The sequence below is a fragment of the Manis javanica genome, chromosome 8 (genome assembly GCF_040802235.1).
Source record: "Manis javanica isolate MJ-LG chromosome 8, MJ_LKY, whole genome shotgun sequence".
Classification (NCBI taxonomy): Eukaryota; Metazoa; Chordata; class Mammalia; order Pholidota; family Manidae; genus Manis; species Manis javanica.
This window is the reverse complement of record NC_133163.1, coordinates 2,151,770-2,164,191: the sequence shown is the minus strand read 5'-3', so window position 1 is coordinate 2,164,191 and position 12,422 is coordinate 2,151,770. Positions and strand designations below refer to the sequence as shown.

The following is a 12,422-nucleotide window of genomic DNA, read 5'->3' as shown; positions in this document are numbered from 1 at the left end:
TCAGCCTCTCTGCTTGGCCCTCCCCGCAGCCCTTACACTTGAGAGGGTGGTTTTTGTTTAATTCTTCAATGTTACTCTTGTTCCTTGGCCCCATCAAGTTTCCACGGGTTTGTTTCAAGCCTTTGTAGAGTCAAGGGCAACTTGGGATCTTGGTGAATTTGTTTCTTAGAAGCAAGAGGAGACAAAGAGAACCTTGTGCAGCTCTAAGAGTGGCTGTTTTGTCCATGTTTTTGTGTACTTTCCTGAATTACTCTGGGAAACTGCTTCGGTGGCCACCCTTCCTCCTCACTGCTCCCCGTTTGCTCCCTCCAGTTGGCAGAACAGTATTGCTTTTAAATAACTCACGGTGATTAGTATTGGAAGTAAACCACTATTGACCTTGTCAGAAACTAACCTATAGATTTAGATGTATTTTTAACTACTAAGGACTAGTTTTTAAAATTTTCAGTCCTTCATGGACTGAGGCTTTGAATAAAATGAATAAAATGTATTTTTAGAATGATGAAATGGAACCCCCCCCCAAATATAAGCCCCATTTAAAAGTCATGATGAACAAGTAAAATCAGTTTGTAAAGTTACCATACACTCTGCTGGTGGCAGGCAGACAGCACAGCGCCAGGAGTTGCCTGGCCATGAGGGGTGCTGAGTCCAAGGAGGGCTTCCTCAGGAGTTGCTTTCCTGGGCATCACACATGCATAGCTAATGCCAGTGGGTCCAGCAGGCAGCAGGCCCTGAAACACAACCTGTGTTATTTAATCCTGAAACAGTACTGGGAGGTCAATAGCATTGTCTTGATTTTGTGGATGAAGAAACAGGTGTGCGTGGCAAAGCGGCTTGCCCAGCCTCCTGTAATAAATGGTCATGATAATGGAATGACCCCCAAGATGTGCACTGGAACCTGTGAAATGTTGCCTTACTAAATGGCAGAGGCTTTTGTAGATGTAGTTAAGGTTGCAGAGCCTAAAAGAGGGAGACTCCCTGGATTGTCTAATCACAGGAGCCCTTAAAAGCAGAGGCCATCTCCAACTGGCATCAGGGGTTTGAAAGATGAGAGGGGCGTGATTGGTTGGTGCTCGAGGGCCACATGGAAAACAGGAGGAAGGCGGGCAGCTGAGAGCAAAGCCTGGGTCCCAGCTGACAGCCAGCAAGGAAGTGGGGCCTCATCGCAGGACTTCAAGGGACTGAATTTGGCTTACAGCCTGAATGAGCCTGCTGTGGAGAATGCAGCCCTCGAGCACCTTGATTTTGCCATTGTGGGCAGAGGACCCAGCTAAGTCTGCCTGGACTTCTGATTTACTCTGGGAATAATTTGTGTTTATTTGTGTTGTTCTGAACTACTGAATTTGCAGTAATTTGTTACGGCAGCCACAGGAGGTTAAGGCAGAGGTAGAGCTGGGGTGCAGACTGAGGGTGAACTAACTGTCTGTGGAGTCAGCTGACCTCAGAGGCTGGCACACGGCGGATGCTCAGATACTTGTTGAATGATGTCTTTCCAGGAAGGAGAGTTTTGAGTGATGTTCTGATGGTGAGAAAACATTGACATAGGTGAAGGCAGGCTTCATAAGCACAGGCTATCACGTGGTGAAGCCGTACTTGGGAGGCACAGTAACTCAGCTGTTAAGAGGTAAGATCAGCTTCAGCAGAGTACCTGGGGCCCAGAGAGTGGTCGATCAGTTTGATGAGGCGCTTGAGTGAGTAGTGGCCTCAGCATTAAGAAAAAGAGGTGTAGAAAACACCAGACAGTATCGTGGGTAGCACGGGTAAGAATTGTTCGGTGAGCTGTGCATGGTCTGTGTGGCAAGCCCAGGGTCACTGTGAGCGCCTTGCTGGAGGCACTGCTTGGGAGAGGCCAGACGTCCATGGGGGTCAGGAGGGATGGGTGAGGGGTGTGAGTAGCTGAATGACTTTTCAATGTTACTGTCAGTGGTTTTATTTCACTGATTTTCTCCTTCAGGTGGCTGTGGGTCATGCTTTTATTCCTACGTTCCCGCAGCTTCACCTGGGTGCAGGGGAAGGACACGTGGCGGCTGTGGTGGTATCTGGGGGCCTTGCCTTGGGCCTGCGGCTGCACTGGCAGCCCTGCAGTGCCCCATCTCCTGTCCAGTGCTTCCCTGGCTTTCTGTCTGGATCTCCTGTCTTCGTGGCACATGACATTCCCGCTTAGTTCTTGCATTTTTCTCTTGGACTCTTGAGCATCTTGAATATACTTTGTCACAGAGAAGGCCTCCCCATAGAAGCTCACTGCTAGACTGCCGTCATCTCATGACAGCACTTTTACCTGCCTTTTCTGAACTTCCTTTTTCCATCTTGGTGTGTCTTACTGAAAGTTGAATGCTACTGTGTTGGACGTTGTGTCAGACATCGACAGTCTGTGACATGTAGAGGAGGCCCTGTTTCATAGCGGAGGAAGTCAAGGATCAGATAAGTTGAGAGCCTCATGCCAGGCCATGTCTTGTGTTGCAGAATGAATGTGTTTGAGCCCCAAGCCTAGTACCCTTTTCTGTTTGCCGTGTTGCTTTCTGTATGTAGGCCGTGTGTCAATGTCTGCATATCACCCTTCAAGGAGTCCTGTTTTCTGTTCACACACAAAGGCTGTGTTTTTAAAATACCTTTTTGTCTTTCTAACAGATTTAGTTTTTAGTTAATCAGGCAGTTTTCCCATGAGTTAAAGTTTTCTGTATCAGCTCGGGCACCCGAAGTGGTGATTGTGAGGTAGGCAGTAGATGGGGTGGGAGAGGTAATGGAGCTGCGTCAAGAGTTGTCTCTTCAGTCATAGGGAGAATTTTGCTGCTTTGGGGTTTTGCGTAGAGCTCAAACTGATGTAACTTCTGGTTCTAACAGATCACTGCTGTGTTGAATGGCTTGAAGGGTCCCAGAGCAGAAACAGGGAAGAGGTGATAGGTATCATCTGTGACATCAACTTTGTGTCAGCTTGGCTGGGCCATCATGCCCATGTATTGGTCAAATATTATTCTGGATGTTTCTGTAAAGGTGTGTGTCTTGCCAGTGGGTTTCAGCCCCCGGCAAGTTCACTATGGATTCAGTGTGACCAAAGAAATGACAGTAGAACGTTCTTGGGGTGAAAGGGTTATACCCAACTTTATTTCCACGGTGGCCGTTCAATCACTAGAATTCCATCCACTCAGAGCGAGTCTGCGCACAGCAAGCGGGTCTCTGTCCCTGGGCCTCTCTGCCCACGCTGCCGCCACTCCAACCTCTGCTCTCCTCTCCCGCAGCCTTGCAGTGGTGCCGCCGTGTCGCCCAGGGCACTGGGCAGGGCTCTTTATCTAGAGAGTAACAACATACTGCCCACCTGTGTGTAGTGAGCTAGCTGGCCAGGGCCAGGTGAGAGTCCTGGCCAGAGGAACTTTCATTTTACCCACAGCATCACTATGAAGTGCTGTGGAAATAGTAACGGGTGTCGCGGTAGCCCGAGAGGAGGCGGCACGGGAAGAAGGAGTGGCCCGAGGAGCAGCCCGAGGAGCATGAGAGCGCAGGCTGCCAGGTGCCGTGGGGCAGGCGACAGATGCTGTGGGGCCGCCCGCCCCAGAAATGGAGGAGCAGGTGAGGGTGGCGGCCCTGCCAGTGCTGGAGGCATCCGTCCCTCCTGGGTTGAAACCCCATCTGGTGGAAAGCTGGTGGGAAGCCCGAAGGACTCGGCAACCACGGGTCCTTCCAGGGGAGGTGCAGCCCCTCCGCAGGCTGTGGGGCGCTCCACGCTCTGCTTCTATCCTCAGGCTCAAGCAAAAAAGGAAATACGGTCTGCTTCTCGGAGGAAGAATTTAAAGGGCCCCTTGAAGGTCGCGAGGACCCAGATGTGAGTTGGTTTGAAAAGGCAGGAGCAGACAGAGAGAAACTGGACTGGAGCTGTGGCGGTGACTGGGACCGGAGCAGCGGTTCTGGCTGCTGAGGATGAAGCAGAGGCAGAGATGAAGCAACAGGATCGGCCTGTGTGTCTGCAGGACACACGTGTGGGCAATACGTTGCTATTGACTCTATAAAGAGCTCTCCCAGTGCTCCGGGTGACACGGTGGCATGGCTGCAGGACAGCAGAACAGAGGCTGGAGTGGTGGCAGCGCCGAGGACAGACAGCTGAGAGATAGAGAGGCTCAGAGGCAGAGACCGGCTTGCTGTGCGCAGACTCACTCTGAGTGGGCGGGATTCTAGTGACTGACCTGCCACTGTGGAAACAAAGTTGGATATAACCCTTTCACCCCAAGAACGTTCTACTGTCATTTTCTTTGGTCACACTGAATCCATAGTGAACTTGCCTGGGGCTGAAACCCATTGGCAGGACAGTGTGTTTTGGATGAGATTAACATTTAAATGGGTGAATTTTGAGTAAATAGATTACCCTCTATATTGTGGGTGGGTCTCATTCAATCAGTTGAAGACCTGAATAGAGCAAAGACTGATTTCCCCAAGCAAGCAGGAATCAAGCCAGCAGACTGCCTTTACATTCCCTGGGTTTCCAGCCCGCCAGCCTACCCCACAGATTACGGATTTTGCACCTTTACAAATGTGTGAGCTAATTCCTTAAAATAAATCTCTCAATCTCTCTCTCTCTGTGTACACACACACAGGCATGCATCCTGTTGCGTCTGTTGTCTGCAGGACCGTAACTAATACAGGTGGGTAGTAGGGTGTCATCCAAGCAAGAGTTAGGACAGTGCAGCGGGATGGTAAACGGTGTGGGAATTCAGTGCATATTCCTGAGACAGAGGCAAAGACTTTGTGGCTGGATCAGATACAGAATTGAATGGGGAAGCAGTCATGGCTGATGCCAAGGTTTCCGGCTGAGCTACTGGAAGGTGTTGCCATCAGCTGAGAAGGCAGGACCGCAGAAGGAGCTGTGGGTGGGCACAGGGAGAGGAGAGGTCCAAGGACTCAGGCCTGGAGCACTTGGTTGTTTAAAGGTTGAAAGGTGAATGAGTGAAGGAGACTAAGAAAGAACAGTGAGGGGGTCAGAGGAAAACCCAGCGAGCGAGCCCAGTTCATGTGGACAGCTGTATGCCCTGTATGTGCACTTAGTACTTGTGTGGGATTGTTTGATGTATTTTCCCCACAGAGAGCTGCCTAGGGTGTAGGTCATCACTGACTCTGCACCTCTAATACCTCCAACCTGACGTGTAGGAGGAATGCAGACATTTGTGGGTGAGTGAACTGCCCTGGTGGGTCCCTACTGTCTAATGCTCGTATATGACAGATGTTTATTGTAGAAGCGAGGAGAGTGGCTTCCTCATCCCCTCCCGCCTTGGTTGACTCATAAAATCTGTCTTGCTCCTCTCACCATCGCGGATTTCCCTGAAGGGTGTGTGTGTGTGTCCAGTCAGTCCAATAGCAATCTGAATATCCTGGCAACTGTACCATAATGTTTCCAGAACAAGAGCACATTTCACTGTTTATGCTGTCACCTTGGATTGAATGAACCACCATCATCTCTTCCCTGGATTACTGCAAAAGCCTTCCATTTTTCATCCCCTGGCTTCCCATCCTTGCCCCCCAACGATTTACTCTAGCCCTAGAAGAGCGCCTGACATGAGCAGATGCGCAGTGAATAGCTGTTGAATGAACAAACACTTGAATGAGCCTTTGCGCCTGCAGTTCTTTGAGCATGTGGGGCTTTCTGTGGGGTAGGTGACTGGGGGCTTCTAGTGGGGCCTGCCGAGTGCACCTCCGCCTGGCACCTGGCTGACCTGCCGCCTGCTGCTGCTGCCCTCTGACCACACTGGCATTTCTGCTGTGTCTTGCAGACACCAACTCATGTCCAGCTTGGGGCTTCTGCATCTACTCTGTCTTCTGCCTGGGGTGCCTGCACCCCTCCCACACCTGCTGCTTCCCACGACAGGCCCCTACCATCCTGTTGCTCCTTCCTGTGTCTGCCCCTTAGAGGTCTCCTGTGACCTGCACGCCTACTGAAGCCTCCCAGCCTTCTCTGCCAGCCTTCTCACTCAGTCCCTCTAGTCCGTTCCAATCTTTTTTCCTCCTCAAAAGCACTTACCATGTGCCCCAAGTCTCATTTCTTTGTGATGTGTTTCTGGTCCCTCTACTGTCCCAAAGACCAGAATGATTGAGATTCTGGCTTGTGGAATTTGATGGATAGGTAGGGTTGTTATATATGGAGAAACACCAGTTGAAGTATTTGAAGCACTTGAAGCATTCTTGGTACTCAGCTCCCCTTTGACCCTCATTCATTTGCCAACTTTAGGTACTACTAGAAACAGCCCAATATATAAGTATGTAGTTATTTGTGTTGAAATTTATTTGATTTGTAGATTTTCCAGAAACAACTCTAGTTTTAAATTACATCCACCAGTACTCTCACAGGAAACATACTTCTCAGGATAGTACAAAAACCAGAGTGAGAGATAAGGACTTAGGGAAAACACAGTGAGTTGTGGTGTTCTCTTGGAGTCTGGCTGTAGAGTTGAGCTGCACTGTGGGCGACTGAAAGAGGAGAGGGCATGGGGTTTGTTTTCTTCCTGACTTGGGGAATTAAAACCTACAGCTTCTTCAGTCACTGTGAGTGTTTTAATAAGAGTTATTAAAAAAATTTATCTTCCTGACTGAACAGGGAGGGTGGCTCTCTTTTGAAAGTGCTGTGGGCTCAGTCATGTGACCTGGTCGGTGTCGATGTGAGATGCCCTGGAGGGAGAACGCTGCCGTGTGGGCCTCTTCCTGGTGTGTGTTTTCCGCTAGGCCTGGTGAGATCGCCAGTCCTAGTGCTGAGTTGCATAGACAGACTCCAAGTTCTATATAACACAAACATTTTGTTCTCACCATTAAGGCAGTAACATTAACTATCTCGCCCATAAATAGTATCCACTCTAAGGAATCTTAAGAATGACTGGAGAAGCATAGACTGTTAGGTCATGAAAACGGAACCAAAAGGAGACGCGCACGAGAGGTGTCTTTATTTCAGGTCCGTTAGGTCTGGGTTTTCCTTTGCCTTGTGAAGCCCTGGTCAGATTGGCACTGTTTATTCCATGGTTAAGATTTAAGACCAAGTTGAGGCCCCTTCAGAATGGTGTGGAGGTTGGCCGAGGGTGCAGAGAAAAGTGAGTCAGAAGATTTTTTTTGGAGTATATATGTAGTCCCAATTTTGAATTTTTTTTCTATTTAGATGAAAAAAAAAAAAAAGCCCCCAGTAAACCTCCAGATATCCAGTTGTAGACAGTAGGTTTCTTGGGCATACCTTGAAGAATGATAAAGATTGTAGCTTTGTAAAAAACATAAATCTGACTAATGATTAATTTCCTACTTTAATGAAATTATGAAATATTGTTTTTTATATTGAATGTTTACTATTTTAAATGAACATAATATTGTTTTTAGGTTATACGCTAGCATGCTTATTTTTTGAGAGCAGCTACTAGTGTTAAAACAGTCCACTTTTTATTAATGTAATAGAGCTATATTTTTATGCTTTCTCTTAATGTTAGTTGAGATAAAAAATACTGTAATTAAAAACAAATCCAAGTGTTGGGATAAAGCGCTGCTGTGTTTCAAACTGTGTATTATTTCCCCTCACCCATGCCTTTCTCTTCCCTTGCTGAGAATGACTATTCTGGAGACGATTCAGTGTACACTGTAAAGATAAGGTTCATGTCAGACACTCATTTTATTCTATATAGCACTTCCTTTTAGAATAAAAGTCAAGGTTAACATCTACGTTTCACACAGAGTTTGTCAAATTTCATGCTAAATAAAGTGCCTTCATTACTGTGGGATGTGTTTGAGGTATAAGAAAGTACTTCAAACATTTTTTCAAAATATTTAGAAGACATTTTAGTTAAAAGCATACTGTTCAATGAAAATACTGCATTTTTAGAGTGGTTAAAATTTAAAGGATCACTTTAAAATGGTACATCTGGGGAAATTTAACTCTGCAACAAAGAGTAATGTGAAGTCATGTCACTTTTTCTAATTTTTAATTTTAAGAATTCTGACACTAAGGTGGTCATAAAAACTCCTCTGGCTCTAAATAACTTAACTTGATGGGTAATAATATGGTAAGTTCCATATTCTGTGTGAGAATGTTGGGAACCTGTTCTTTGTGTTTCTGTCGACGTAGCTTGAAATGGTGGGGATCTCATCTTCGTCTAGATGCCTGGAGCGTCCTCCCGGGACCGCTGGGCGGATGGCACAGTCTGTACTCCGTGCCTCCGCCGGGCCCTCTTGGTGACTGCCTATGTCAGCACTATTTAGGAAATCCCTCAGAACTTGCTTGAAGATATAGACTATTTCCCAAGGCAGCACGTCGTTTTCTGCCAAAACTTCTCGAAATCTAGAGGGAAAGCAGTAATGGTTATTCAGGTTAGAAAATTTATTTTGTCATATCCCTCTATCTCCCAAAATTCTGCCTAAATAATGGGATCATATAGTAGTTACCCACCTTTGAGTAATCTGCACACTGGGTTAAAATTATGCTTCTAGTGAATAAGTTTGAATGTAGTTTAATAATATTTCTTAGCCAGGAAGAAGGCAGCAGTCTTTTTTGTCCAGCCTGCCGTAGGGGTTGTGGCTGCTGGTTATTTGATATGTGCAATTAAAGAATTTATGTGACAGAATACAGTTTCCTGTCTGCCTGTCTGAGCAACTTAGACTTGACAGTAGCAGATACCACGAAAGAAAACGTAGTGTTTTTACCTGCTGAGAATAGTTCCAGTTTGATAAGGTTGAACTTGTGAGCAAAGAATTTCAAGTTGTCTTTGTTCGGTAGCTGGGATGGTCATGTGGGGATTCTGGTAGTTTCTCAGCCAGTTGTAATCCACGCCTGTTTTTTTTGCTTTTTGTTCATTTTCGATCTCTTGTGTTAATCTTTCTCGCTCCTTCAGATGCCACCTGAGTTCCCGGAGCAGGGTGTTAGTCACCACATCTGAGCCCGGATACTGTGTGGGTTTGTAGGACCCATGTTTTGACCACTTCATCCAGCCAAAAAGTGGCATTTTTAGCCTATGGAAATATTCTCACTTGTTTATTTGTGTCAGATGTTCTGGTTCTGATAAACAAATATTTGTTTCTTTACAATAAATTTGCCAGGAAAGTATATGATTTTTTTCACCGGTTAGATATGAGTCATAAGATTAGAACATGGATTAAAGTCTCTTAATTTCTAACTAGGTCAGTGCCCAAAACCAGGCTTTGAAAATACTTTTCTGTAGCTAGGCAGAAATGAAATATGCAAAGTCAGATAATCTACAGACTGAACATTTTCTGAATATAGCACTAACACATGCTATTAAAAGTTCTTAGGAGGCTTTAAAATATTAACGTATAGGAGAGTGCGATCTGCATATACAATTTGGACTTAAATTTTGTACAGAAAAGGTTTAAAGCATACCTGTTAAGCTGATGGATCCGAGGTGCTGATGTTGCCAGTTTGTTAGGATGTGGGAGGAACTGGTGATGAAGCTGTGTTTTACTCGGGTATGTCTTGAGCTCCAGGGTATATCCCCTCGTGAAGGAATGAGTCTCCTTATTTACGCACTGGAGCTGTATTTGAAATTAATACCTTTCTGTTTTGGGAGTGAGGTGTGATGTCTTCATCTGGAGAGAATGCTCATTAATTCACCTTGTAAGTAAGCTTGAAGAAATGACAAAAATAACATACCATTTAATCTTCATAAATTACCTAATGGTCTACCTTTTGAATGTAGCTCATTCTATTTGAAAAAGATGCCGGCAGCTACGGGTTGTGGTCCCAATGCATTCAGATCATCTTTAGTGACGGACGAGCGGTCGGCTGAGGCCCAGTGCCAGTGCCCCTGCCGGAGCAGAGACTGTCGCCTGATGTGCGTCTGTGCTGTGCAGAGCCTCAGGTCACAGTTCAGTGCTGTATTTTTATGCCTGTAGAGAGCTCTAAAAATAACCATGTTGCTTTTATTCTTCACCTTAACTTTCAGGCCATTTAAAAGCCAGGTCACTCTCCCCTCTAATGAAAACAGGAAAAATAGATAAGACCTGACTATTTGCAAAATACACATTTTGGGAAAGTTGGTTATAATTGAGCAAAATAGGCAAAGAATACTGATGGCAGTCATGTGTGAAATATTTAATAAACGTTACATTCTGTACTCCTTTTTCTTCCTAAGTAGTTAAATGTGTATAATTAAGCAACTTGTAATCCTAGAGGACATAAACACTGAGGCAAATTTAAAATACATAATTTTGAAAACATGGCAATAGTAGATTAAGGTCAGGAAAAAACACATAACATACAAAGTTCAAAATAAAATCTTACAATTCATTATAGAAGATCTCAGTGTTTTCTTTTGGAGCTGAAAGTGAAACACACTGTACTGGTGTGTAAGGGTCTCTGTTGCGCTTACCTTCTGTTAGGTGTCCTGGGTCTTTTGCTCAGGAGTGGACAGGACTTGATTACTGTCTCCGTGCTAAGGAGCTACACTGTGGCTTTTCCTTCTGTTAACATTTGTGCTTCCATTGCCCTTTCCTCAAATGAACTGTGAAGGTAGGCATCCTTTCTGTCAGACCCACACGTCACGTGTGATGAAGAGTGATGTGTGTGGTCATCGTGCAGCTTCCAGTGTCTGTCAGGGAAAGCCGGGCGTCAGGGCTCATTCTCTGCACTAGCAGGTTTCACTTGACAGCACGCGTAGTGCCGTGAAAAGGAAGGGAGTGAAGCTTCTCTGGACAGAAACGTCCTGCCAGATCTTCTGAAGTTATGATGAGTCCCATGCTTTTTCTTTGAATGTCCTCCACATGATTACTTTAATTTTTTGCCTCTGAATGGTAACAGAAGTATTAGTGATATACTGGATGTGACCAGGAGCCAGACTTCTCCCTGGCAGGTGCCTCTCTCCTGCTCTGCCCGATTCGCCTTTTGTTTCAGCCAGGCGGTGCCTCTGACCCTTGCCACGGTCCCTTTGACCTTCAGCTTTGGTCCCACTGACATTGTCTTCTGAGATGTTTATTCTTTCTCTTTCCATGTATCCACATTGTAATTCTTTTTTTGAGGCCCAGTTTAAATACCAGCTAATTTTTTTCTTCTGTCAGAGAGAAAATGTCAACATTTTTTCCTTGGCCCCACTGTTCCTTTGAACTCTGCTTTTATTTCTCTTGACTGTTACTCTTACAGAAAGATTGTTCTCTGATCTTATTCACTCTCCTCCCTGTTTTCTAGTCCTGGCTGATGAGATGCTGCCCTGTCCTCCACTGTAATTCCTGGCTTTCAGTCAGTCACTCAGCAGGTATTTATTGCCTGTGTGCAGCTTGGACGCGTGTAGGGACTTGGGATGCCATGAACAAGACAGGCCCTGTCTCTGCCCTCGTGGAGCCTGCCTTCTAGTGGAAAGACGGTCACCCAGTGAGGCAATCATAGATCACCATGGGGTGTTGAATACACCCTGCCACCCCCAGTTAGATGTGGAGATCAGGGAAGGCCTTTCAGGGTCGGGTGTCCTGGTAGGGGACAAATAAAGGCCAAAGAGCCACCACATGCATGGCTTGAAGGCCACCGATCTTGCCATCGTGATGTTCAAGTCTGATGGGCACAGAGCCTTATTCACCACCTGCACTCACATCCTGTGCACCTTCCTTTGATCTTGGGTAAACCAGTTTTTCTAGTACTTAGTGTGAGTTCTAAAAAATTTTGGTTTTTTTTCTGCCTTATTTCCTTAGATGGTTTGATTAAAGCAGAGCCCAAATATCATTCCCTGCTTGTAGAGGTTGCCCTGCCACCATATAGATAGGGAGTATAAATATTTGTAGAACAAGGTAAGGTGAGCTCTTTGCTGTGAGCCTTCCTGTTTTCAGAGTATAATCAGATTAACTTGGATTTTATTTACCAAACATTTTATGAGGTTGAATAAATGAATTGTTTCTAATGAATGCAGCCTCATTAGGATATTTTGTGTGGAAGACATAAACTATGAAATAATTAGGTCAGTTTCTTTTTCGCCACTGTCAGGGTTTTGTAGGCTGTTATCTGAGTAATATAAAATTTTATAAGTCAGAGTAAAATAGGATCATATCATTCATTGTGTGTGTGTGTGTGTGTAACATTCTAAGATGTGTGAGGAAGTATATAAGAAGATAAATATGGAAAAACAAAATTTTGGAATGTTGAAGGCCGACCAAGGAGCCAGGCATGACTTATAAATTTATAATCAACACCTTGTTATATAGTATGCAACAGCATTTGGTTGCACTTAAAGGAAGATTTTTCATTGTTAAGGAGACTAATACCCTTTTGTCTTTAACTCCTTTGCTGCTGAATTAAAAGTTCTAGGATACTGTTTTTTTTTTTTAAAAAGTTTTTAAAAATGCAGTTCATTTTTTTATTAAGGTATCATTGATATACATTCTTATGAAGGTTTCACATGAAAAACATTGTGGTCACTACATTCACCCATATTATCAAGTCTCCCCCACACCCCATTGCAGTCACGGTCCATCAGTGT

The 12,422-nt window shown here is 45.2% G+C and overlaps 2 protein-coding genes across 12 annotated transcripts in view; one reads left to right on the top strand and one right to left on the bottom strand.

Moving 5' to 3' along the window:
* TDRD9 (tudor domain containing 9) overlaps window positions 1–12,422 on the top strand; it is a 112,451-nt gene that overhangs the window by 9,316 nt on the left and 90,713 nt on the right. The window lies entirely within an intron of this gene.
* On the bottom strand, window positions 5,431–10,571 carry RD3L (RD3 like). 3 transcript variants are annotated; one of them, XM_017679525.3, is made up of 4 exons: window positions 10,332–10,571; window positions 9,344–9,586; window positions 8,650–8,955; window positions 5,431–8,287 (listed from the first exon to the last, which is right to left on the bottom strand). In XM_017679525.3, exons 3-4 carry the CDS (start codon window positions 8,946–8,948, stop codon window positions 7,990–7,992), a joined length of 597 nt encoding a protein of 198 aa, XP_017535014.1. In that variant the 5' UTR covers window positions 8,949–8,955; window positions 9,344–9,586; window positions 10,332–10,571; the 3' UTR covers window positions 5,431–7,989. The 3 variants fall into 3 exon arrangements, with proteins under 3 accessions (XP_017535014.1, XP_017535015.1, XP_073097877.1); XM_017679526.3 differs by lacking the exon at window positions 10,332–10,571 and adding an exon at window positions 9,647–9,845 and having other exon boundaries at window positions 9,344–9,549; XM_073241776.1 differs by lacking the exon at window positions 10,332–10,571 and having other exon boundaries at window positions 9,344–9,845.

Excerpts from the sequence above, each read along its gene's own strand:
- RD3L (XM_017679525.3), bottom strand. The coding sequence starts at position 8,948 with ATGCCACTTTTTGGCTGGATGAAGTGGTCAAAACATGGGTCCTACAAA. Across the intron at positions 8,288-8,649 it reads ACTGGAACTATTCTCAGCAG|ATTTCGAGAAGTTTTGGCAG; the intron begins GTAAAAACACTA and ends CTTTCCCTCTAG.